Here is a 27,750-nt window from a genome sequence, read left to right on the forward strand (position 1 = left end):
TCTTAGGCCAAATGACTAGTCCTATTATGGGACTGCCTATGGAGTAATTGTGACTCCTTAGTATAACTTACTTAGTGTAATTTTGGGCAGAAGAATCTGCTGAAAATCAGTTTATCAAAATATTTTGTTACTGTGATTTGCTCTCTGGCCACAGTGCATATTAAACCTCTTTTCACCAAAATTGCTGTGGAGTTCAGTTTACTCAGATGTCTGATGTAGGCAATTAGTGTTTCTCTTAAGTAAATGAAGTTCTTCTGATCACTTTTTTATTTTTGAACAGCTTGTGCAGTAAGGTAGCTTGTGGTAAAACTCTTCCTGTTTTGATCTGATATTCTTCAAGATTTTCCTGTTGCTACTCCACTATTCTGAGCAGCAAGAAACCATTTATTAGAAAAATGTTCAAAGAGTGGATTTTAGGTTTCTGAATCTCCAAGAAGTCTTGTGATATATCAGGTTAGGAAGAAGTGGCCATGTAGTTGCTAAAATATTTATTCCTTGCCTTTTTTCTTTAAACATGAAAATATGTCTCTTGTTCTTAATATAAGTCATTAAAAGTGATAATGGACAACTAAAGAGAAATAAAATTCACTGGAGATTTCATTGACATAAGAACATAAGAACGGCTAAACTGGGTCAGACCAAAGGTCCATCTAGCCCAGTATCCTGTCTGCTGACAGTGCCTAATGCCAGATGCCACAGTGGGAGTGATCACAGCAGGTAATCATCACGTGATCCCTCTCCTGTCATGCACTTCCAGACAAACAGAGGCTAGGGACACTATTCCTACCCATCCTGGTGAATAGCCACTGATGGACCTAACCTCCATGAACTTATCTAGATCTTTTTTGAACCCTGTTAAAGTCATAGTCTTCACAACATCCTCTGGCAAGGAGTTCCACAGGTTGATTTGCGCTGAGTGAAGAAATACTTCCTTTTGTTTGTTTTAAACCTGCTACCTATTAATTGCAGTTGATGACCCCTAGTTCTTATATTATGGGAACAAGTAAATAACTTTTCCTTATTCGCTTTTTCCATACCAGTGATGATTTTATAGACCTCTATCATATCCCCCCTTAGTCTCCTCTTTTCTAAGCTGAAAAGTCCAAGTGTTTTTAATCGCTCTTCATAGGGGACCCATTCATAACCCCTAATCCTTTTATTGCCCTTTTCTGAACAGTGAGCAGCCTTGTATCCAGGTTGCTTGTTTGAAAATAAGAATTGAGAATCATGAAGGATTAGGAGGTGAAAAAAGGAGTTCTCCCCCAAACCTCAAATAATTTATTTCAAATACATATTTTATAAGTATTTGTAAATGTTTTAATTATTTTAAATGTTTTAATTTTTAAATTTTTTGCTACCTCTTTATTTTGCTAGTTGTAAATCAATTAAACATTGCCAATTAAACTTTATCAAACTGAGCCACAGTGTATTCCCAGTCTATTTCTAATTGCTTCTACTGTACAATACTAAGAAAGTTGTGTTACTTTATTCCAACAGCTTTTCTTTTTTGAAAAGGAGCCACTCAACTCGTTTAAGAATATAATATGTAGTTTTGAGATTCTAGGCAAAGGACTTGAGGTTTGTAAGTAAACATTGAGGATTACTGGAGTGGCTTTTCATCAGCACACTCCAAACCTTAAGGAAACATGATCCTTCAGTGAAAGCCTGTTTCCATTCCCATTGAAATTCATGCAAAGATCCTCTGTGTTTGTATGAATATTTAGAAGCACTGGGACAGGTCTCAGTGCAAGCATGGAGGAGAGGAACTTGGCTTGACTGATCCTATGGCCAGGCTTGACAACGACAGGGATGAGACTCCTCTCTCTTGCACTAGTGATTCACAGTTGATAGGAGTCATTTGAGCGGCAGCGGAGCAGCTTAGTGAAAGGATAGCATGGCCAGACCTTTGTTTCCTTGCCTGTGCTCTGTGAAATAGGTGCTAGAAGAGGTATGCCGTCAGAGCATATGTAGTGACTATACATCACCCAATATCCCCCTGCCCAGGGGGAATCCTCAGATATCCAGTACTGCTATGGCACAGAAGGTATCTGGCCCTTCAGGATATATATAATCCACAAGAGGAAGGTAAATTTATAAGAGAAGAAAACCAGGGGTAGCCTTTATTGTAAAACAGCCCCCTTGGAGTTGCGGAGTTTTGTAAAACCAAAATGAAAGTGAGCCAAATTCCACTGTATCATACCTGTACCAGTTCTTTGCAATCAGCTTTTTATAAACTCTTCTAAACAATGTTCATTAACAAATTGTGTTTGTCAGTTTCAAGGTGGATGCCCAACAGCATATGTTTAATGGAACAAATAAACATTAAGAAATGCATGTCTGTTTTTAAATTACAATTATAGATTCTTTCTATGGGCTGTTTCTTTCCGTGGTAATGGATCTTTTAGTTATCCAAGTTCTGATGCTGTATTTAATGTTCAGGTCTTAAGAGGCTAGATTACATCTAAAAGATGCATTTCCTCTGCAGGAAGCAGGGTTCAGAAGTATTCTGTGTTCAAAATTTACAATAAATGCAAACGGAATGCAATCAAAGGAAGGCACCTACTGTAAGACAGTAAACAGAAGTTACAGTAAAGCCACTTTAAATAGGAAGATTGTAAAGTCGTCATTCCCTCAAGGAGGTGGAGGGTGGGCGGGAACAGAAAAGTCAGACTAGGACATGGGGCTAAATGTGTATCCAGTTCATCTCTGAGGTGCCTCATCTACAAAAGGCTGCCAGCAGCGTGAAGCGTAAGACCTACCAGCTGCCTTCCACTCTGCAATTCTCCTCATAGGCACAACCCCACCCAGTAGCTTGATGATGCCAACTAGTCGCAGTCCATGGTAAGCTTAGGTAGCAGCTTTGCTAGCTGGCTATAAAGAGATGGCCCCGCTTTTCTCTTGCTTCCTTTGAGTTACTGCACGCCCCCCAGTAGATGGGGTGGGAACTTCACAGAGCTCTGTGGTTGTAATTCTGCCTGGCCTTTACATGCATCAGACAGGGCTCTTTATGCCCTCCTTTAGTTGTGCAGCAACATGAGGGGCTGACCTTAATCATGGAGGAGGGGGGACATGTGCAGTGATATTCTCCTTTTACATCATCCAGGTTTTCTGGACTGCATGTTTGTTCTTTGGCCTGCTGCGGATCTCACGCCTCCCTCTCAAGTCCACACGTCCTCTGTAAAGTTGCGTGCCTCAGACTCTGTGTTATGTTGCCAATATGCTCAGAGTGTGCAGCTGTCAGTCTGGGAAAGGCATTCAGAATGGTGGGACCCTCGATTTGTATTCTCATAACTGCCACTGTCTCCTTCCTTCGTTATGATCTTCAGAAGGTATTTTTATCTAAATGAGGGGGGAAAGGAATAAACTCTGCAGCTCCTCATTCATCTGTTTACACATGCAGGCAAAGAAGAGTGGGAATTTCTTGGTAAAGTACTCACAATACATTATTAATACAGCCGTTTACTTGGGACAACAGCATGTGAATATATGATGCCAGTGGGTCTCAGACCATCGTAAGACTGTCTGAGTTATTGGGAGAGGCCATTCTGCTCTCTTGGGAGAGCTGCTTTGGTGTCACCAGGCTTGTTTTGATCACTAAATCTAAACAGAAACATTTACCTGGTGCTGGAAAGGGTTAAAATGACAATGTGGAATGTCATCAGACACTAAGGACCAAATGTATGTTCAGTTAATATTTTTCTCTTGTGCATTAAATAAAAGGTTGCACGTCTCTGTCCATTTCAAATGTCTCTGGATGATCTACTACAGATGTTAAATTTAGCACGAACGCAGTGCAGCGTGCATGGAAACTGCTGAGAATGGTAATGTCAAACATACTCCTCCCCCTCACGTTAGCTGCTTGCTGTGAGACTCTCTCAGCTGCACATCCCTATTGAGCTACAGAAGCAGTTACCAGTGAGCCAGGACATTGCACTCTCACAGTTCATCATCATCAGGCTAGTTTGTGTAAGGAAAGTGGGTTCATGGGAAAATGCAGGGGACACACACCTCAGGAAAATCTCCATTGTTTAGAATACATGGGAGTGGAAAATTTAAAAGAGCTTTAAATAAATAATTTTTTTGTGCTTTGCTTTGCTTTGCTTCCAAGGAAAATTACAGCTGAATGGAGTTTGATAAGATTAGCCAGAGTAATACATGTCTTGATACACTCAGTTTTGCAATCACATTTACTCTCCTTTTTCCAAACTATTTTTGTAGTTCAATTTCAAAAATGATCCCTGGCCAAGACTGTAAATGTCTAAAACAAATAAACTATCCTTCTGGTGGTAGGGTACAAGAAAACTGCTGTTGTCATAAATACTTAATTTTAAATTAAATGGTTATATATAAAATGTCCCAGTAATGCACTGAAATTATATTTAACAGATAGTTACTATCTGATGGTAACATAACTGATAAAGAAATGTATATAGTGAGTGACCTTAAAGATTTCCTTTTATTAAGTATGATCTTTATTAATACAGTCAACAGAAAGCCCATCAGGACAGAAAATGTACAAACTGAAAGCAGACAATGCCCAGTGCAATGGGATTGTGACCTCTTGATGCCAACTGACAGAGGGCATAGGGATACAGAAGGATACACAGATCTCCTGTAACTGGTATCGATATACTAGTCCACCAAAGAATGTCATGGGAATTCTCTAATGAAAGTCCGTCACACTGGTTATTATTATTATTGTGGCATGGGAAATATGTGACGTTTTAAATGTACAGCCTCTCTCCAACTTACGAACCGGTTATGGACCAAGCAATTGGTTGTAACTTAGTTCGTTCGTAAGTCGGACCCCATTGAGTTACATGTGACCGCGCTGTTCGTAAGCACGGATTGTGTTTGTAACTCGGGGTCTGCCATTTACGACAGTAACTGCGAACGGTCGTAAGTCGACCATTTGCAACTCGGGGACTGGCTGTATAGTAAAAATTATGTTAGCTGGGTCTTTGAGTTGAGGCAAGTCACTGTAAGATAATCCACAGACTCCTGGCAGACAGGGAGAGAGAGATGTTGATTTCACTCTGGCAGTTCAGGGGCAAATTACAGAATGCATGGTTCACAATGGATGCCCCTTTGCAGTCTGAGCAAAATGCTAATCAATTGATAGTGGAAGCTATAGTTAAAAACATAAACAGATGAACCCCCAGTTATTTCTTCAGTCTGTAAGAACAACAGAAAACTGAGCCAAAATGGTTGAAAATGCTGTGGAAAGGACATGGGCTAAAGCTAACATGTAGAAACCAGGGCTTCTCTTGTGAGTTAAGATTTGTCTTTAGCAAGCATGCTATGATTTTGTCTTGCATATAACCATGTTTCTGATAGTCTTACATGCAGTCATTTGAATCAGTTCTTTGATAATAAATATATTCCTGTTTTTGTAGCAGAAGTCTAAGTCTCATGACACCCCCAGTCAACTGGCTGCATGGGAGCCTGGCTTACATGTCTCTGCAATACTTTGCCTCGCCAATCAGGGAGATGTCACATGCTTATTCTGCAGCCCAATCAGTCACCCGTTTCTGCCACCTCCCGGCCTCCCCCTGCCTCCCCAGAGTTGACATCTAAAGTCGTCTTGGTCCCTCCTGCTACCTGGAGCCTCTATCCTGTCCAACTCTGTTATCCCAGCACCCAAAGTGGCATTGCATCACTAGCTGGATCATAGTCCAGTAGCTTCATCTCTTAGCTCTGAGCCCAGAAATACTCTCATGCACTCCCAAACCCTGCTTTGCTGCCCAGATCTGAGTTCATTCCCATTTCTTTACCCCTTTGTCCCCATCTCCGCTACTTGGTTCAGTTGGGGGTACAAAGGAATGTTTGAGGGGTGAGGGGTGACACCAAGAGTCTCAGGCCAATGCTGTTTTCAGCTTAGGGAAATCTGGTCACCCTACTTTTCACCTGCGAGGAGGGACACTGCTGCTGTCATTGTTTTGATCATGTGCCCAAAACAATCTGCCCTCCTACTTCTCATGAATGGTCAGAAGTCCCTAATGTCGACGGTGCCCCACAGCAGCTGACCTACCTGTAAGCATTGATATGTAGAGTTGCATCAATCTTAAGTTCAATATAGCGTTTCTGTGGCAGATAGTGAAAAGTTGAGTGGAAGTGGCTTTTCCCTCCCCTATTGTATCCTGAGCAAGGGTCCAGTGGCCATTCCTCTGGCATTTGGAAACTAGAGTTGTCAGCTGGCAATGGAGTAGACCCATTCAGCTGAAGACAGACTCTCTCAGCCAATTAGGAGCACAGATGTTGAGGGGAAATCAGACCCTAGTACTTCCTCAAATAATTTTTTTTCCTTCTGCCCATCCCTAGGTCTGTCTCTTCCATATGCTAGTGCTCTGGAGAGAGGCCAGTACCCTCTTCAGAGAAAGAGGTGGGGAAGAAGACACAGACATATGATTATCACTCTAGACCTTGGAGCTGAATACAGCATCATAAAACGGACTATCCAGCTACAGCTACTTGTCACACTGTCTAGGCTGCCATTGCTATACTGTTAATAACTCGGTTTGTGGGCTCTTCATAAGCTGCTTATAAATTGGAAGGTCCAAAATGCTAACTGCTTGATTCATGAAGATTATAAGCTGAATAGTTTCAGCTTTCAGTAAGTTTCCTAGTGGCTATGAAGAATGTTGGATAATGGTTTTACATAAGATGTTCCTTGATTTAAAAATAATTGACTGAAAGTTTACTGGCATTTCAGAAGTTCAGTGATTAAGGGACGATTAAAACAAATGGTGGTTTAAGCAATTTAATGTGCGCATTGAGCCTTTGTTTGAAGCAATCTTTTTGTTTCCATGATTGGTTTTACCTTGTTCAATTAGGCCAATTAAAAAAGCTTCAGTACTCTATGTGTTTTGGGGTTTTTTGGTTTTTTCTTTTCTTTTCTTTTCTTGTCCCTAAGACTTCCTCCCTCCTATTTCAGGAGGCCATTAGAGATTATGAGATTAGAGGTTTGTGTCTGTCGGCCCAAATCACTAGTCATAATTTAATTAATGTAGTTGGAAAATGTTTCCTCTAATAAAACTGTAATGGCTTTTCCTGATTTGCCAAGTTTATCTGAAAACACTGTTGTCACATTTTCATGTTTAGTAATACGTTACTACTGTTAAGAACAATGCACAACCACTCTTCAGACTGGGTCAGTTTCATCTCTCTCCCCCAGACTGGGGTAAATCTAGAGTAACAGGTGAAATGAGTGAAATTAAACTAGTAGAGAATTTGTGTTAGATCAGAATCAGGCCCCGGCCCTCTTTGAATAACTGACCTTTCCTAAAAGCTTTTCTTAAGCAAGATCAGTTGTCTTCCGTCTTTTCTTTGTTAAACCTTACTCTGTGCCTTGAAATGAAGAAAGCACAGAAGAGGAAATAACTCCCCCAGAGTTTAACACTTAACTGGAGAAAAGGGTTTTTGGTTGCAACAGGAATGGAATAAATGGTCACCTACAGTGGTGACTGAATTATTTAAAATGAAGGCCCGAGTGGAAGGCAGAGTTAAAGTAATATTATTTGAAGGCGAATAGATGAATGTTAAGAAGCCAGATCATAGACCACCCTACACACAAATGTTTGTGATCTGTTTCCAGCAAAGTTTCTGAAATGCATGAGGAGTAACACTTAGCTGAAACTGCGCATGCTCTTAACATCTATCATAGCTGGTTGAATTCTAATGGGTCAGGCAGAAATGGTAACTTCAGTCTGTTGTGTGCCAAGTCTGTTAGTCAGCATATTATTTTGAATGTGCAACCACCAATATTTACTGTGCCATTCACCCAGTTAAATGGAGCAGTCTAGAAAGGATCCCCGTGGAAATCAGAAGTCAGATAACCATGTACCATGAAATCTACCATGGTGCGGAGGGCTGGCGCAAAGCTCCCCATGACACATCTGGCTCATGGTTACTTCTCTGTAAGAGGTGCATGTGTGGATGTGTTGTGAGGGACTGAGTTTTCAGAAATGCTGAACACCAACAGCTCCCATGGGCTTTCATTAGTTTAAAGTGCTCTGCATATCTGAAAACCTCGCCCTGTCTCTCTGTCCTTGGGACCCCCATCGCTTCATAGTATCAGTGAATTTATCCTTACAGCACCCTTGAGATGTGGAGGAATGTCACTCCTGTTTTGCAGGTGAGGAATGGAGGCAATGAGAGATCATGGGACTTTGTTCAGCATCTCTAAAGAAGTCTGTGACAGGGCTGGATTTATAGTCTGATCTCCTGAGTCCGAAGTTGGTTCCTTGTCAGCCACTCTGTCTTGTGGTTGATTTCTAGGGTCCTCAGTAGGCATCTGCCTGCAGTGATGAGCTCTGTGATTCTGTCAAATAGGCTCTACATATCCTTTGTAGAGCCTGGAATGTAACTCAGGTCACAAGATCATCTATTCTCCTTTGGCTACAGTCACCAACATTTTCTCATTTGTTTAGGGTTTTATAGCATAGGGGCAGCAGTAGTCTGCTGACTGGCTGATAAAATTATGTCAATTGCAAAGCATAGTGCTGAGTAGTATGCAGGAGGAGGTCTCATGCTAATGGTAAGAAAAAATGCAGATGACAAACTTTTATTTTAAATGAGAAGTTTGTGATCATGCTATTTGTTCTCTATCTCAAAATCCCCTTGGAACTTCTTGTGCCAATGCAAGGAATCTAATAGCGGCTTATTAAGCAGTTAAAAACACACTGGAGCGTCATTCCCAATTCTATTAAAAGTTTTGGCAACTGAAATCTGTGGCACGAATTGTCACATTTAGACTGGAGTGTGTAATGGGTTAGAAATGTTGAAATGGTTGTACGAGCCGTTTATCATGCTAGTGACATCCAGTTGGAGCACTTAGTAGCATTGAATGTGTATAGATAGATACTTGGCACCGCTGCACTACATCAGTACTGGGTGAATAACAAACTGGTAAAGGAGGGCCCTATTATAATATAAATATTTAAAATGGTTGGTTTGTTAGGGGCTTTTTTTTTTAAATTTTGGGACTCAACATTGTTGGTGATATTGGCATGACTAGTGAGATGCTGCACGTTGGGTCTCTCAGTCTTCCTTTTCATGGTGCTGCTGGCTGTCTGCCTCAAAGGGTTGCCAGCAACTCTGCTGGCCTATAGGGAAGTGGCTGGAGCTCATTGGAGTCCACGCAGCAAAATTCTGTGTCCCGGGTGAGCCATGTTGTTGTTTGGTATCTGTCCTCATCTAGAGGTGAGGATGCTGATCAAGTCCCATGCTCCACAGAATTTGTTATATGCCCAGTAGGTTGACATCTGTCCATTTGTCTTCCCAGGCTCTGCTGACTGAATAGAATGTGTCAGTCATCAGAGCCTAGGATGGCAAATGGACAGATGCCAACATACTGGAGATAATAGAAGGGATTAGGTTGTTTCCCTCCCATTCGGAGTCCTTTTATATAGTTGGTCCATTTTATATTGTAGCAGCAAGGCTTGGGTTAAGGATGCAAAGTGATTCTCCCCATAGCGTCCTGCTTCAGGCAAGTCACTCTGTGTAAAAATGTTTTCTAGTGCAGCTTCTTGGAGTTTCCATATTGTCACAGCGCTGATTTAATGTTCTTTTTCTTTTCATGTTCTTTTTTGTTGCCAAGAAATAATTTTGGTTCCCAACAGCTGACAGGTACAGTAATGTTAAAATAGCATAGGAATGCCAGCACGTATGATCAGTCTAGTAATTGAGAACACTGAAACAGACTATCAGACATTGTGCTTCAGCCATTAGCTCCTGAACAGTAGTTCTGCATCAAGTCAGAGGACATCCCAAAGTCAGCCACCCTTCCTTCATCCACCAGAAATGTTTCAAAGTACATGCTGGAGAATGATAGCTTCCCTTTCTAGGTGCTCTTTCCTATGAGGAAGGGGCAAGTTAAAATGGATCTCTAAGGCCAAAGGCTATTTAGTTTGTTCCTTTTTGAAATATAATATCTGTACATTAGGTTCATCTTTGGATGGTCCAGGTTTTAATGACTTTTTCTTTATTTGTATTTTTAGGCTTATATGTCTAAATGTCCTTTTTACTCTCTATTCTGACTTATCGTGTATAATTTAATTTTTTCAGTAGCTGGTCATGTCTTCTTCTGGCTACTCCAGGACTACCACTGTGTGGTAGAGCAGTGCAGAATTTCACAAGTACTGCACTGTTATGGTCTATTTTACTTAACGTGCAGCTGGAAAGCTAAGTAACAATAAACCTCTTGTTGACATAGGAAGCAATACAAAGCATACTGTAAGTGTGAATCCAGAAAAGGCATTTCTCCTTAAACACCAACAGCATAAATACAGCCAGATCCTGTGAGGTGTTGAGCTCCCTCAACACAAATTGACTCCAGAGGATATTTGAAGGAAGAGATCAGAATGACATAGGATTGGGTCTATGGGAGGTATCTTTCATGCAGACTCCTTTATAACCACACTGAAAGAATTTTGAAGGCATCAAAAATATTAGCTTTAAAGGAGAGGAGCTAACTGTTTCACTTCATGCTGATGACCTCTAGCCTTTTAACATAGAATGGGGAGTCTGTCCACTTACGGATTAAAATAATGTAAGTTAGAGGATAATGAGGCCGGAACTGAGCTTAGGGAATGACCCCTGAAAGTTATCAAGTATTAGGGATATTTGCTTCAAAATTGCAGAAAGTGAGTTTGGAGTCTGTTGAGAACAATTTACAGCTTGAATAGGCTAGACCATGGGTTCCCAAACGGGGGGCTTGAAGAAATTCCAGGGGTGTGTGTGTGAGGTGACCCAGCCTCCCCCTGCATCAAGTTTTGCTGCCCTGTTCAGTTCCTTTTTTTTTTTTTTTTGCTCAACAAGTTTTGCTGCTATTTTGGGGAGGGGGGGAGCGTGAGGGTTTTTAAAAAATCAAAAAGGGGGGTGTGATGCCAAGAAGTTTGGGAACCACTGGGCTAGACCAGGCAGAAGGATGCCTCCTGAAAATTAAGATACCCTCCTATGTATTTTATCCTTTCTCTCTTCTGATGCTGAAGCTAGGGTTGCCAACTCTCCGGAATGGACAGACTGGCTGCCGTTGCTGTGAATGAAGCAGAGGTCTGCAGATTGATTTATGTAGTTGGTGTTTGGAGAAGTTAAATGGAGCTATCAACAGTGGGGCAGCCTTGGGCAAGGTGTGTGAGGGGTGGCTCCTGCTACTGGAAGATGCAGGGCCTCAGGCAGAATGGGTGGGGCTGGGGCATCCCAGCTCTGTGTGCTGCATGAAGTGCACTACACCAGCCCCCAAGCAGCCCTCAGTGCTGCCAGAGTGCAGTGCACGCCCCTCCAGCTCTTAGCATTGCTCAGAATGCGCGAGCATTGACATAGCACTAACATGGTCATACCTTGCTCCTTGTCATTTGTGAGCTGGTTACTGGGACCACAGAAGAACATTCCGCTAGTAACTGGAAATCTTACATGAAGTGCTGGTGGAACCCAACGGCTCTGTGCGTAGTGTGACATGTTTCCTGTGAACTCAGATACAAGCAGGAAAATTTTTTAGTAGCTGGTGCTCTCTTGTGAGCAGGTTTTTTGTTTTGTTTTATTGATAGTAAAGCATAGTGAACTTCCCTTAAGTATCCTGGGGTATGTCTACACTAGCTCGTTAATTCGAGCCAGGTAGGCAAATGAGGCGACCGGAGTTGCAAATGAAGCCCGGGATTTAAATATCCTGGGCTTTATTTGCATGTTTCCGTCCGGTCGCCATTTTGAAATTTCACTAGCCTGAACTCACCGCCGCGCAGCTATACGCAGCAGTGAAACGTTAATTTGATCTAAGCCCTTAGTTTGAATTAACTGTTACTCCTCGTGGAACAAAGTGTAACAGTTAATCCGAACTAAGGACTTAGTTCAGATTAACTTCTGACTGCCGCATGTAGCCGTGGCAGTCAGTTCGAACTAAGGGGATTTAAAAATGGCGCCCGCCCGGGAACATGCAAATGAAGCCTGGGATATTTAAATCCTGGGCTTCATTTGCAAGTTCGAATGCCTACATTAGCCACCCTAGTTCGAACTACCCCTGGTTTCATTCTTTATGGAGCTGGAAACAAATGTGCAGAAGGAGAAGGGGACAGGAAAATATATTTGCCCATTAAAAGTTAGCACAATGTAATTCACCAGATGCTTGATTTCAGCCATCCAAGGGTCTGGCCCAACTAAAACAATGTGTCATCCATCAGAGGATCCCTTTGAGGCTTAATGAAGACAGCATTGGTGCCAAGAGCATCTTTTCATTAGGTAGTAACCCAGCTGAGTAGTACATACAGAATTCAAGGTTTCAGTTTTGCTAAGAGGCCACCTTTTATCTAATCGGGGAGGACAGACATGTGGCTCTTCCAGAAACATTTAGCAGAGCTATAGCAACATGCAACAATTAGAATCTCTCCCATTTTACATTTCCTTGTCCTGGCTGAGTTATATGATCCAGCCAATTATAGGTTTGATTCTGCAAGCTCATTTTAAGCAGTAAGGGGTGATGTGCAAAACGGATGTGTGCCTGCTGCTTGATCCAAACCCCATTCCATTCCATTATTGTTTTGGTGGGTCACTGATAATGACTGAGTAGCATATTCAAATGACACTTTTGCTCTTTTGGCTTTTTCCCATTTTCTTTTTTGTTTTTTATTTACGCTAGTGACATGATAAATCTGTTCAGCAGCATCTGTGCACCACTATTGGCATTTTAATTTTCAGTTAAAACATTTTAATTAAAATCTGACATCATTTGGCGTGAAAAATGAAAGGGGACTGAAATTGTACATGCAAACTGAACTAGTGTAAATGCACATATCAATTTCAAGAAAAATGGCATCTGATTAATCCTTACAGAAGCAGCATGTTGGATAGGGCTCATGCACACTTCTTTTTTTATAATTCCACCACCAAATTGAAGGGAATGGTGAACTGAGTTCCATAACACTGATGGAATTCACCCTTCCTCCCCCATAGTCATCCCTACTGCAAATTACTTCTCTCTGGAGCTTATGAAAATATTTGTGTAGTGTAGGGATGGGGAACCTTTTTTGAATCAAGGACCACTGACCACAGAAAGATCAGCTGGGATCCACACAAAAGTGAGTAGCTAAAAATTCCAACTAAAAAACACTGATTAAGAAGCAGAAAGACATTCTCCACATTTTCCTTGCACACCAGAGCCTGGGGGACCCTGGTTAGTAGATTTTGTAGCCCCCCCCCATGCTTTGGGGTGGGGCCAAATATGAGGAGTTCAGTATATGGGAGGAGGCTGCCAGGACACAGGCTTGGGGGTGTGGTGTCTGGGTAGGAGGGTGCAGGAGTGGGTTGGTGGGTCTGGAATTGTGGTAGGATGCAGGAGCAGGCTGGGGGTGGGAGGGCTGGGCAGGAGGTAGGATGCAGGAGTGGAGAAGGTTGTGGGGTCTAAGCGGAAAAGGGCCACAGGGCTGGAGCACCAGCACTGGCTCCCTGATGCTGGGTGGGGGGAGCCCTGAGCCTCGGGTGCCCTTATCCAGGCAAGCCGGGGGCCAGATCTGGCCTGTGGGCCGTAGGTTCCCCACCCCTGGGTAGAGGGCTCTTTGCCTTTGGAATGCACCAGACTGCATAAAGTGTCAAGTGCTTTTAAAAAATGTCCAGTCCCATACAAGAGTGTATATTGATATTTTCTCTATTTTACTCTCTCTCTCTCTCTCTCTCTCGCTCTCTCTTTTTTTCAAATTACAGTTTGGACACTGCTATTGTTTCAATGTTCTCTCCTTACATTTTCCAAGAACAAAGTATAGACATTTCCAGGATGTGAATTTAAAATGCACTTATTTGTCAAGTTTTGTTTCCCCTCTTTGGTTATGAAAGAGCATTATTGTTTAATTGGGAAAATAAGCGAATAGATCTGCGAGGCCCGTTCTCCTCCACACTGCTATATGTGCATCCATATGGTATAGATTTTATCCCAAGTTGAGGAACTTTTTCTTCTGTGGGGGCCTCTGGTTAAAATATTGTCAGCATAGTATTGTCTTAAAGCAGTCAATATGGTATGCTTGTGAAGCTCATTTGATTGATTGTTGTTCTGTACTAGTTATTTAGCACAATGGGTCTCAGCCAGGGGTACATGTACTCCAGGGGGTACTTGGAGGCCATCCAGAGTGTACTCAGCTCATCTAGATCAGTGTTTCTTGACCTTGGGCTTGCAGTCCCAAGGGTGCTTTTGGGATGGATTTAGGAGGTCAGGGTATGTCTACACTACCACCCTAGTTCGAACTAGGGTGGTAATGTAGTCAACCGGAGTTGCAAATGAAGCCCGGGATTTGAATTTCCCGGGCTTCATTTGCATCTTGTCGGGCGCCACCATTTTTAAATGTCCGCTAGTTCGGACTCCGTGCCCCGTGGCTACCCGCGGCACGAGGAGTACAGGTAGTTCGGAATAGGAAGCCTAGTCCGAACTACCTAGTTCGTGCCGCATGTAGCCGCGGGGCATGGAGTCCGAACTAGCGGACATTTAAAAATGGCGGCGCCCGGCAACGTGCAAATGAAGCCCAGGAAATTCAAATCCCGGGCTTCATTTGCAACTCCGGTTGACTACATTACCACCCTAGTTCGATCTAGGGTGGTAGTGTAGACATACCCTCAGGGCTGTCATCCTCCGGTGGCAAGCAGGCAGTAGCCTGAGAGCCTCTGCTATACTATGCCCACGGTTTTCAGTGTTTCCGTTCATGATATTAATAAAGTTCTAATAAACCATGAAACTGCACTGATTTTAAAAATAATAATAATAAAAAAAAATCGGTCCCCGTTGGGACTACCTGTGATGTGTGTTTGCAAGATTGGGGCCTAAATGAGCAATCACTAAATTATATAGCTGTTGCAAATGATAAAGTATTTTAAATGGCCTGATAAATGGAGGTAGAGTTCTTTATTGTTTTTTTTTAATGTGGAAAAATGGTTTATGATATTTAAAAAGCAATTTTTAATAAACACCTTTGCTTCAGTACCACTGTTGTGCCTGCAAATAATGGCCTCTCTGATCATTGTTGCCTAGTAATTTATACACGGTAATGCTTGTTTGGCATGTGTATCCTTTGTTTTGCTTTATAATTCATAATTTATAATTCATTATAACTCATTTTGTCCGTGTTTTTAACCACAGCTGGTTTAGGCTTACATATGCTTGTAAAATTCAGCTTCGTAAGAGTTTTGCAGGATTGCAATCTTAAAGCATGGGGCTGCTCTTACTGTTGTCAGTAGGAGCCTTTGCATTGAATCCAAAGAGGGCTGAATCAGGCCCATAATTTAGCTAGTAGGCTTGTGTTCACTGGTTTTAATCTGATCTAAAAGGGAGAAAGAAAACAACAAAGCTTATTAGTGTCCTTTAACACTGATTGCCAGACACGAATATAAATGAGTATCTGTAGCTAATTTCTTCTAGAAAAAGAGCAAAAATACAGAAAATAATATGCTGCGAGTGGATAACTATCATCATAACACAGTTTTTTCTGGCTAATATAATCAGTTCAACATCTGCGTACTTTGGCTACATATGTTAAAGAGAAAGGAGTAGTTCTGTAATGATGATAGTGTTTAGTCCAATGCCTTGAAGCATTTATTTGTGAACACAAGCATAATGGATGGAAGCTACTCAAATGCAGGGGCCCAGCTGATGGGAGCATATAAGAATGTAATGTGCACTATCACAGGATTCCATTGTGCACTAGCTCTTCCTTTGTTTACTTATTTTCATTTCTTTTTGATGAGCCATGAAACTTGCCGTATAGATACCTTTTAGAGAGATTAACATGGATCCTGGTTGAGAGAACCTCACAAGCATAAATACCAAGGTTGCGCTTTAAGGACATGCTTAAGGCCCATTGATGTTACAGGCACTCCAAAGCTCAGCACAGGTAATATTCGTTGAAAGCTTTATGATCTGATATCTAGCAGGCTTTTAGGAATGGAAGAGCCCCAACTTTCCAATAGGGCACACTGCACTTGTTTCTAGGCCAAGAAGGTTTCCTGATATTGGATGTTATACCAAGAGAGTTTTTTATGTGTACAAAATGTATTTAAAGTTGCTTTTAGAGTTGTTTGATTTTAATGTGACATTTATATTTGATAATAGACTAATTACATTGTTATTGCACTTTAGATAGTATTTATGCTTATTAAAACCTGTAATACCATGAATTCATATAACTGAAAAAGAATCTATTAACAATGTAATCAGTCACTACAGGCAGTCCCCGGGTTACGTACAAGATAGGGACTGTAGGTTTGTTCTTAAGTTGAATCTGTATGTAAGTCGGAACTGGCGTCAGCCGCTGCTGAAACTGATCAGTTTCAACCACTGCTGAATCTGGATGCCAGTTCTGACTTACATACAGATTCAACTTAAGAAACCCAGGCGTCCCCAAGTCAGCTTCCTGTAGTCAGCCGCTGGTCAGTTTCAGCAGCGGCTGAATCGGGGACGCCTGGGGCGGAGCAGCTGGGGTGCTGCTGGGTTGCTCCAGTAGCGCGGCTCCTCAGTGCTACTGGAGCAACCCAGCAGCACCCCGGCTGCTCTGTCCCAGGTGTCCTGATTCAGCCGCTGCTGAAACTGACCAGCAGCGGCTGAATCAGGACGCCTGGGGCAGAGCAGCTGGAGTGCTGCCGGGTTGGTCCGGAGTGGCGCTGCGGGACCAACCCGGCAGCCCCCAGCTGCTCTACTCCAGGGGTAGGCAAGAAAAGCCTGATCTGCTGGGGGGGGAGGGCACTAGCTGCACACCCCCCCCCCCCCCCCAGCAGACCAGGGGAACAGGAGCAAACCCTTGGAGCATGCCTGCAGTGGGACAGCCCAAGCATGCCTGGGCTGTCCCGCTGCGGGCATGCTCCAAGGCTTTGCTCCTGTCCCCCTGGTCTGCTGGGGGGGGTCCAGCAAAGCCGCTGGACCCCCCCAGCAGACCAGGGGGACAGGAGCAAAGCCGCCCAGGCGGCGGGAGTCCCGCTGCCTGGGCGGGTTTGCTCCGGGGCAACCGAGCAAAGCCGCCCAGGCAGTGGGACTCCCGCTGCCTGGGCGGCTTTGCTCGGGCGTCCCTGGTCTGCTGGGGGGGGAGGCCAACGGCTTTGCTGGACCCCCCCCCAGCAGACCAGGGGGACAGGGGCAAAGCCACCCAGGCGGCGGGAGTCCCACTGCCTGGGCGGCTTTGCTCCGGGGCAAACGGGTTTGCTGGACCCCCACCAGCAGACCAGGGAGACTGGGAGAAGCTTTTCTCACCCCGGAGGACACGGGTGGCGACCCGCCGCCCCTGAGCTCCGGGGCGAGAAAAGCCCCGTTCGTAAGTGCGGATCCGACATAAGTCGGATCCGCGTAAGTCGGGGACTGCCTGTATATGTCTTATAAAATTGAACACATTTTTCTTTCCCTGAGACCTGCACAGTTGAACTCAGGATGCCAGCACTATCTACCACTGATACAGGGCTTTTCATCCATTGAGTTCAAAGACCTTTGCAAAGTAGGGTTAGCATTATCATCCACATATTTATAGCTGGGGAAACTGAAGCATGGAGTAGTGAAGTAATTTGCTGAGGGCCAACCAACAGCTCAATGATAGGGCCAGAAATGGAATCTGTGCCTCAAGCGTCCTAGACCAATGCTCTAACCCTGAGGCCACGTTGCCTCTGTGGGAGCCTGGCTTTACAGGAGTATGGATACAAATAAATGTTACAATCTTTCTTTTTACACCTCCCTAAAACATTTGCAAAATCATTTTTCTTTAAGAAAAATGGGATATAGAAGGTGTGGTTTGTCATGAAGGGTTACTGCCACTCATTTCGGGGTAACCTGCATAACTCACTCAGGGTATGTCTACACAACAGTGTTATTTCGGAATAACAGACATTATTCCACAATAACAAAGCGCGCGTCTACACTGCAGGCCATTAGCATATATATAGTAGCCCAGTGTCTGAGAGTCTGTAACGCCGAAATGCTGGCTGTTCCCTCTGGGCGGCCCATGCTGCATGGGGATTGCAGGGCCCAATCAGCCGCTTGCTCCCCCGTGGCAGCCTGGCTGAGCGGCGCAGAAGTCAGCCGAGCGCCACGGCGGCAGGGGAAGGGGGGCGGGGCGGTGATGTGCAGCATGACAGCGGCTCCAGGCCCCACCCCCGACCATGAATGTCACTGCCCTGCCCCCCTTTGCCTCCCGCCGTGGTGCTTGGCTGACTTCTGCACCGCTCAGCCGGGCCGCTGCATGGGAGCAAGTGGCGGAAGCGGCCGTTTGGGTTCCACGCTCCCCATGCAGCACGGGGAGTGTTGAGCCCAAAAGGCCATTGGGACTCTGTGGTCCCCCAAGTGAGAGGCAGGAGGGGGAGGAGAGCTGAGTGGGGGGGAGGCAGTAGGAGGAGGAGAGAGAGAGACACGGAGCGAGAGACCGGAGGCTCAGGAGAGAAGACTGACGTGGAGGAGAGACCTGAAAATCCCATCTTATGACAGGCTAATTGGCTAGTTTCAAAATAAGGGTGAGCTGAAGGACTTCATACTCTGACTCCTGTAACCCTCATTTCATGAGGAGTAAGGGAAGTTGAAGGAAGAGTGTTCAACTTCCTTCAACTTCCTGCTGGGTAGCCAGCACTAACAGCCAGATTAAGCTATTTTGACTTCAGCTACGCAATTGACGTAGCTGAACTTGCATAGCTTAATTTGACTTTTGCCCTGCTGTGTGGATGTTCCCTCACAGTTTTGCTGGTCATCATGAATAAAGCAGCCCCCCCCGAGCTCATGCTGGTAAGAGCTCTGCGTATTCCTGCCTCTCTGTTAGATTGACATTTAGTCCTGGTCTAAACTAGAGAATTATTTCAAAATAGCTGTTGTATAGATGCTCTACTGCTGCAATTTCGAAATATCTACTCCCCGGAGTCATTCAAAGTGATTACTCCCCAGTGCTTCCTGGGGTTCTAAGTCAAGGTAGTACGTCCACATTAAGGGAGCCTCCCTTAGCCTAATTTTGGCTATGTCAAAATTACCAGGCTATTTCAAAATAAGTTATTTTGAAATAACAACTCCCGAAGTGCATTATTTTGAAATAACAGGCTTGGTAGTGTGGATGCTCGCCTTGTTATTTCAAAATAAGAAATAACTCCCCAGGGTAAGATATGCCCTTTAAGGCTTCCCTGTTAAAATAAGTTATTTTGAAATAACTGTTAAAATAAGTTATTTTGAAATAATTTCCTAGTGTACACATGTTCTTAGTGAGGGCTACCCACAACTGACTTCTGGGAACTCAGCTCACTGTTACAAGGAAATTCAGAGTATTACTTATTGGGGGAGAAATTTAACTGAATTATGCCGTCACTGTATCATTTGTATTTTGAGCTTGGGGTTTTAGTGTTTGATCCCTTCATATTACTCTAGTGTGTTTCAAAGCCTGACATGCAAAACTGCTTCCTTTACTCCTTTACTGCTCTTTGTACTGTGATTATAAGTGGTGGGCACAAATGTGTATGTAATTTATCATAACACTTCAGCCTAAGTAGGTTAAAAACACAGTGATTGAAAATAAAAGTGAGCTGAATGTATTGAATGCACTGAACACATAGTAGAAGGAAAAATCTCATATGCAGAGGAAATACCTCAGATGTATTTTTATTATTTGAAAACAGCAGCCCTTCCCTAAACCTATTTCTGTCAGGAATCTTATCAATAGTGGCCAAAGGTTTGGGGATCCTGAAAAATGTAAAGTCCCAATCCTGACAGATGCTCCACATGAATAGCCATACTCTCACTCATTATGGCTTTCTTCTCCACGCTAAACATAAAAACAGCTAATCCTTCAGATAAGTGATGCAGGGCAATCTGTATTCATGTGTTTCCAGGGAGATGCTGTGTGTCACGCTGGTCTGCATCACCCACCTATAAAGACTCCTAATTCTCAAGAGCATGCTCCTAAATTGATAAATATTTTCTTAAAAGCATATTTATGCCTCAAATTTCTGAAATCAGATGTATTTAAGGTTTTCTTTTTTTGATGGAAATCTGGGATTTTTTTTATATTCTATTCTGGAAGCAAGATTTCACTTTATATATATATATTATACATCTGCTACAACAGTTCAAGTTTGCTTTCACAGATATTTAATTTTAAGTTATATGTTGTGTTTTTCAACCTGTTTAATAATTTACAGTTCCTCTTCAATTATAAGTGACATAAGAATTACCAAATTATTTTGATTACATAGTTTCACTGGGTTTTGTTGAATCATTGATAAATTTAAAGGCTGTAGAGGACCTGACACAGCACATTAATTTATTAGTCACTTGTATGCTAAATTGATTAAAAAGGACTTAAAATAATATGCTATGGAGATTGGGAGCTTTATTGGATAACATGCTTTACTCATGGGGAATTGTTATAAGAATCCAAGAGAAGTAAATAGGCCATCTTATTTCAGGCCCAATTGAATAATAATCAACAGTATCATGACAACAAAAGCACCATGTGCAACCATATTAAACAGTTTCATCTGAAAAGTGCAAAGCAGAGTTACTTACTAGTTTCCTAGGTTATCGAGCAGAAGAAACCTTTGTGATGACATGAGCCCCACTAACCAGCAGAGTGTTGGACCCAGCACACACTGGACTGCCAAGCTACTCATGCTGGCTCACTGAGTCGATGGCAGGCCCTGTAATGGGGTTGCGCTACTTTGGACTACATTCGATTTTTGCCTGTAGGGAGGACATAGACCTTCACCTTCCCAAAATCAGGTGGATTCCACAGTATACTCACCCTTATCTCGCAGTGTAGACTTGCTCTTAGCCAGCTCTTTTAAAACTCTTGGACACAGTCCCTGGGCCTGCTGATTTAAAAATGTTTTGCTGTAGTAAGTGACATTTAACATCCTTCTGTGTTACTGTTGGAATGGAATGTATTTCATCATGGTATGATATGAATGTATCATTTTTTCCCAAATATGAAACAGAAATATTTAATGAACACTTCTGCATTTTCTGCATTATTATTGATACTCTATCATTTCTATCTAATAATGGACCAATATCGTTATTAGAATTCCTTTTGGATTCCAGAGGTATCCTGAAAAAACTCCACTGTGTCCAGGGAACGCGTTTGCAGTTCTGCTTTTTTTTTTTTTTTTTTTTTTGCGGAAGCGCAAACGCGCTCTTTCAGAAGCCCCTGTATTCCTCATTCCACGAGGAAGAAGGGGACTTTTGAAAGAGGGTTTTTTTCTGAAATTTGGCCCAGTCTAGATGGGCCAAATTTCAGAAAAGCCTCTTCCGACAAAAGTATCAGAAAAAGATACACAAAACGTGGAGTACATTTTGTGTATCTTTTCCCAGTAGATCCTCGTAGTCTAGACGTACCCTGACTCTGCTAATGTTTAGTTTCTTCTTGTCTTTTTTTCCTCTGATCACATTTTTTTAATTCCTAGCTTCTAATTTGCATTACTTCTTACGAACGTCCCATTTCTGTTTGTTATACATTGATTCTTAGAGGTGCTTTTGTTTTCCCAGTAAAACATTTTTTTTAAACAACATTGTAGTCTTCTTTCCAATTCTATGTTTAGGAGGAGTAAAAGTCTCCCTGTGAAGTACCCTGAATCATCTTTAATCTGAGAGAATGTATTCATACATGAACAGATTGCAGGTCAGACATGAATGTATTAGTGGTTGCCTACCTCCTTTAGGACATTTTGTGCCATGAATTTTTAAGCAAAACACTGCTGTTCATGTCAATCTTTTTTTATATATACTTACAGTTTAATACTTATGAAGGCCTCATCAGAAGGAAAAAACCCTCTCTCATACCATAGGGTCAGATTCTCACAAACAATATGTAGGCAGAACCCCCTTTAATTTTAGTGGCAGCTTTGTCTGAACAAGGAATGCAGGATCAGGCCTTTAGAAAATGTTTAATCTGATTGGATCCCCGTATCTGCATGAGTGATTGCCTGAGATTGTACCATTTTCTAAGGGACGTATGGAGAGTGCAAAGGAAGGGTAAATTCTGCTTCAAAGAACAAGGTAGTTATGGGTAAAAGCTACAAAGAAAGGTGTGGACATAATCTAATCCATTTATATATGGTTGTTTGCCTAAGAGTGAAGGTAACACAAACTTGTGCATTTCAATACATAAGTAGAATAAAAAAAAATACTAGCGGGCTGCGCCCTGTGCTTGCTTCACTCGCCTACCCCCTTTCTTTGGCCACTTTTGCTTTCATGGCCAGAGAGCTTGAGAGTGTGATGATGTCATACTGTCGTCTGGCAGGAAAAACTTTTTTATATATCAGGAAAGATGAGGGCCCCCACTCTATAGTACTCACACTTCAGTTCTGTAAATTTCCCTGTAGATTACAAATGACATTTTTTTCACTACTATCCTTTACTCCTTGCAAATAGGGTTCTACAGCATATTTCTACGGCATATTCAGTGTTGATGTAGCATACCGCTTCCAAATCTTATTACAAATAGTGAAAATTGCAAATAGTGGGAATTATTACAAATGATGAGAAATTGCCAAGTCTCTCTCTTTTCCAGACATCACAAGAGGTGTTCTTTTGTGAACTCTATGCCTATTTTTAGATCTCTGATTAGCAAGGGGAAAAAAGCAATAAAATTACATTGAAATGTGCATTTATTGAAGTGCACGTTTTTCCATCCCCCCAATAGGGTTGCCAGATGGTTTCAACAAAAATACCGGACACTCTTGACATTATATCACAATCTACATTACATCTTATTTAGAAAATACCGTATATTTATATTTTCTCAATTTGTTTTCCGAACAGAAAGCTCAGATACTGGACTGTCCAGTTCAAAACTGGACACCTGGCAACCCTACCCCCCAATAATTTTATATCAAGGGGAACACCATAATTGAAAGCTTCTAAGAGTATGTCTATTCTTCAGGTGTGATTTCCAGCTTGAAGACACATTACCAGTGAGCTCTGGTTGAGCTAGTGGGCTAAAAATAGAATGTAGCACCTGTGGCAGGAGGGGCTAGCTGCCCCAGGTACATGCTTAAGATCTCAGACAGGTACATCATATTTGGGCCAGCTAGCTCCTTCCATTGTTCATGTGGCGGCAGCTATGCTCTATTTTTAGCCCACCAGCTCTGATCAGAGCTAGCCTGGAGATGTCTCTCCCCCAGTTCAAAGTACAGACATACCCACGTGAGTAAGCACAATTTTCTGAAAATATTTTACATTCACAACCAGGGTGTGTTCTGAGTCATCAGAATGGCTCTGGAACTTTGATTCTTCTGTGTTTTTCAGTTCCTGATCTCTGATCTTCTTTATTTTATCTGTGAACTGTTCAGAATACTTGTTAAGGTTTAAATGTTCAAAATACTTCTGCTGAATGCCTGTTCTGAAAGCAGATAGATATTGGTGAAATAGAAGAGCTACACATTTCAAAACATACAGGGTTTATTATGCCTAGAGGAAGAATAACCCAGCTGTTCATTTGGATTAGATTTGTGAACTTAGTACATTTAATAAAAGAAATGTGTTTCTAGCGATGCTGGCTTGCAAACCTAGCACCAGAATTAAGGCCACTAAGCTTTAGGGAACATTCCCTTATCCAATTTCATAAATAAACTTCGGATTAATGTTGCTAAATGACCTTATGCCAGTGGTAGTAGAAACACTTCTTATTATTTGTGCTTGGTTAGCAGATTCTGACTAACTTGTTAACATGCAGAACTTGCTATCATGATCAGGTCTTTGATGACACAATCATGGGTCACTGCAGTGTACTTTACCTGGATGGTATGTCTAAAATCAATCTGGAAACTTAATTAGGAAGATAATGCAGTATCTAGCATGTTAAACAATGCTGCTTTGGGGGAAATTTATCTTCCCAGTTCTGTGACCTACTGTGGTTTTCTACTAGTTTCCAGATTTAATTTAGAGTGTTTGTTTTGATGTATAAAGTCTTCAGAACCTTGGGACCTTTCTAAGAAGAGAGGCCAGCTCTCTCTCTCTGTGCGGTATGGAGATGCTTGATCTGGAAGCCTTGTCATTTGAAAGAGGGTGTGTGTGAGAAATAGTATTCTCCAAGAGCCCTCAGCTTCTAAAACAAGCCCAACCCTCAGCTTCTAAAACAAGCCCAGCCCTCTGCCCTCCCTTCCAAAAACTGACCTTAAGGACATGCTGTAAGGAACGTCTGCTCGCTTGCACTTTTACAAGGGGTGAAGTTGGTAGCGTGTGGGGCTGTGTTGAGGGGTGGGAGTTGTGTAGGGGGCAGAGTTTTGTGGCTGCTAAATTATTATCTTTATTTCTTCTTGCAAACAATGTCAGGGCCCCTCAGGCTTTGAGGAGCCTTTTTATTTTAGTTTAAATCTGAAGACATAAGAATTTATTAATCTTTGGTATGGACTCCTTGAAAGCAATAGAGCTGAGATGTCTCAGACTTCCATGGCTGCCCTTTACTGCTTTTCTTGGACACTTAGGCCAGGTCTACACTGGACCTAGAAGGTCAGCTTATGGTATGCAACTCCAGCTACGCAAAATGCATACCTAGAGTTGGCTTACCTTAAGCCGAGCCATGGCAGTGTCCACACTGCAAGAGGCTGACAGGAGCAAGCGCTCCAGTCAGCTTCCCTTACTCCTCACAAAAGTACCAGATGCCTGCAGAAGCTGCCCTCAGCGTTTGATTTACAGGTGTATACTAGACCTACTAAATTGAATGCTAGATGATCAACCTCCAGAGTGTTAATCTTGTGGTAAGTATAGACGTGCTCTTAGAAAGTAAAAGTGACCTGACCTGACCTTCTCTTCATTTTATATTCTGTTACAGTTATTTGGTCCATTTTCTAGGACTACAGTCATCAAGAGGATGGCCTAAAAAGCTGGTTGGGAGACTTTTAAGAATTCCAGATGGGATCAAATGGACCACTTAGAATAGTAGGGCTCAGTGGAGGGACATTAGGAGGGAACTGGAGGCTGACTTTTATCAGAAGAGCATTGATGTCCTCTGAGACTTTCTGTTCCATGCATTTTTAAGGAGAAATAGACCCAAAAGAGGAGGGCCACTGAAAGCTCCCTCCACCACTTGACAACTCTGCTGACCAGGCAGAGTGGGTGAGTGAGAGAGCAAGGTTCTGCAAGAGAAGGTTCTAGGTTCTTGAGGAAACTGTGAAGGGAGGTTTGCAACGAGAGACTTGAACCCCCACTACATGTCTCCAGATCTCTGTAATCTTCACAGGGTTACCTGGAAGAGCAGCAACCTGGCCCCTCTCCTGGATTAATAGAGTAGATTTTAATTCACCCAGTGATACAGTGTTCTCCGTCAAGCCTGCTCTTTTAGGCTTTGTGAGTGAGGTGAATTTCACCATTTGTGTTTTCCACAGGAAAAGTCTATTTAAATAAAAGTAATAGGAACTCTGCTGCTAGGAAATCCAGGGTGAAAATCTGAGGAGCTATGCAAAGTCCTTTTCATCATATAAGCCCCTTGGTAAGACTGTACAGGGGTGTGTGTGCATGCATACACAGAGCAACTATATCTATTGTGTCTCTGTAGAGCTTTGTTTAATTGCTTGATAAGTAAGGGCTAGATTCTGTTACCCTTAAGCCACCCTAAACAGTACCTTCCACCATTGACTCCATGGATTTAAGGAGACTTCTTGCAGAATCAAGTGCTACTAATATAGGTGGCAGAATGAGACCCTAAATGGTGTCATTATTATGAGGAGCTCCAACTTATTAACCATACAAAAGAAATATAGAAATGAAAGCTTTCCGGACCCTTGTGCTTGCCTAGAGCCCAGGACGGGGTCTAAATGAAATGATTATTTTTACTATTATATTACCCAAGAAAACAAACTGTTTGTCTGATAGAAACCTCATTTCTAGAAAGCTTTTCCAGTTGGAAGTTTAAAGTGATGCTCTTTTTTTTCTTCTCTATAATTTATCCAACAATATTTTTAACTTCCCTCAAGGTAGAACTGGGCATATTGATCAACGCTGGCATTAGAGTTAGGGGAAGGAGAGGTTGACACAGCAAATTGTGTCAAATATTTTGCTCTTGCAATTTTCTCCCTTCTTTTTTTCTCCCCATTCTAAATTCTAGTGCTCTGAAATTCAAAGGGTTTTAGTGAGGCAAGCCATTATAATCTTGTCTCCTGTTGAATTTCTCCAGTGGGGAGTATTTAGCATCTTAGAACTGTTAGGTCATTGTCTGCATCCTGCCATTTCTTCAAGGTTGTCATTCTGGGGAATGACATTTCCTCCTCTTTTGATGAAATGTTCACTACAGAACCATTATTAAGCTCCTGATGACACTTCTTCCTCTATGAATTTCCTCCTTTTGTGTCTAGCTGGTCACTGGGTGTGCTGAGAAGCTTACTGTAAATGCAAGGCACTCTTCCTCTCCCCTTCATTCAGACATAATATAGTGTAAGCCTAGGGTCCTTGCTCTTTCACAAATTGTGAGTGTACGAATGAATCTGGGTGGAACTGTGATCCCAATTAAATTAGCTAAAGGACAAATTCTCAAAGGCATTGAGGCACATAAAGCTACATATAGCAGCTTAGTGCAGTTTTCATAAGGAACCTAGGGACCTAATTCCTCTTTACTATCAGTGAGAACTGAGTGTCAAGATGCTTCTGAAAATCTGACAGGGCAGCTATTTGCATCTTTAGTCACATAAATATCTTTGAAAATATGCCCCAAGTGTTTTTGCATGTCTGCTCGTCTGATACTCTTCATCATCTTTTTTGTATGTTAGAGAAATGCCGTTTTGTGCCAGACTATTTTGAAAAAGAGACCTTTGTGTAGTGTCACTGTAACACTGACAGACCTTGGTCATCTGTGAATTGAACCTGGGATCTCTGGGCTTAGTGTATGAGCTTAGAAGCCAGTGCCTAGCAGCTAAGGTTGTAGAGCAGACTCCTTATTTTCTTTTGAAGTAATGCTAGTGCCACTAGATGGGACAGTACACCATGGCCAAAAGGGGACTTAGTATGTTGAACTGTGGACCAAATACAGGTTGGACCTCTCTGGTCCAGCACCCTTAGATCATTTCTGGCCCTGCTGAAATGGTTTTGTTTCAGCCTACGAATCCTTCCCTGTTAATCCACATGTGTTCCCACTGTGAATGTCAAAAGTTAAACATACTAGTATTGGTCTGTTTTGGCTCCCTCCCCCGTCTCCTTGTAAGGGAAAGCACAAGACTGACATTTAGGAGTTCCATGTTGCAGTCCTAGCTCTGAAACGCATAGTGCTGGAATGGAATTTGGGTAGTAGAACTATCTCTAGTCCATGTACTCGTGTTAGTATCTCTGGTGTGTCTACCTGTGCTCTGTGAGAAAAATGACCAACATGACTCGCTTAGGATATTGAATGAGGAGAATGCCCTGGATCTTGATGTGCCAAGAAGGAATATGATCACTGCAAGCATTCACAGCACTCAGAAGTATTGGGAAAAGAAGAGTGTACAATGTGAGCTGTTCTACCATGCTGAAGCTCCAAAGAGACTCTAATCATCATGTTGAGCAGCACTTTTATTCTTTGCAGATATATACATTGCCATAGATTCTTCCTTGAAAATTCTTGATCAACATCTGGTGAGGAGGAGGGACGGAAGTGTGCAAGGCTCTTTGGGGGAGAAACCAAGTCACTTAAGCTTCTTAGCATTATGAAGAACAGAATCGTATCTTAAGCACCTGCAGGAGTCCCCAATAAGCAGAACGACCATCCCTCTGCCGTGGTACTCGTTTGCCTTAATATATCAATAGACGTAATTTGCTTCCTGTGGAAGGACATTATTTAACCAGGCTGCTGATTAAATAAATCAGATGGT

General features: G+C 42.5%; 1 protein-coding gene across 8 annotated transcripts in view; it reads left to right on the forward strand.

Moving 5' to 3' along the window:
- The window catches only part of PLCL1 (phospholipase C like 1 (inactive)), a 319,441-nt gene that overhangs the window by 210,087 nt on the left and 81,604 nt on the right, over positions 1 to 27,750 (forward strand). The window contains exon 1 of one of the 8 annotated variants that reach the window (XM_089779884.1): positions 21,414 to 27,748. The exons of the other annotated variants lie outside the window; for them this stretch is intronic. Coding sequence (XP_089636010.1) covers positions 27,746 to 27,748 — 3 coding nt within the window. The 5' untranslated portion in view covers positions 21,414 to 27,745. Of the gene's footprint in view, positions 1 to 21,413; positions 27,749 to 27,750 lie in introns of those variants that run through there. 8 annotated transcript variants of the gene reach the window in all.

This window comes from Pelodiscus sinensis, chromosome 7 (assembly GCF_052426305.1).
Source record: "Pelodiscus sinensis isolate ZL-2025 chromosome 7, ASM5242630v1, whole genome shotgun sequence".
NCBI lineage: Eukaryota > Metazoa > Chordata > Testudines > Trionychidae > Pelodiscus > Pelodiscus sinensis.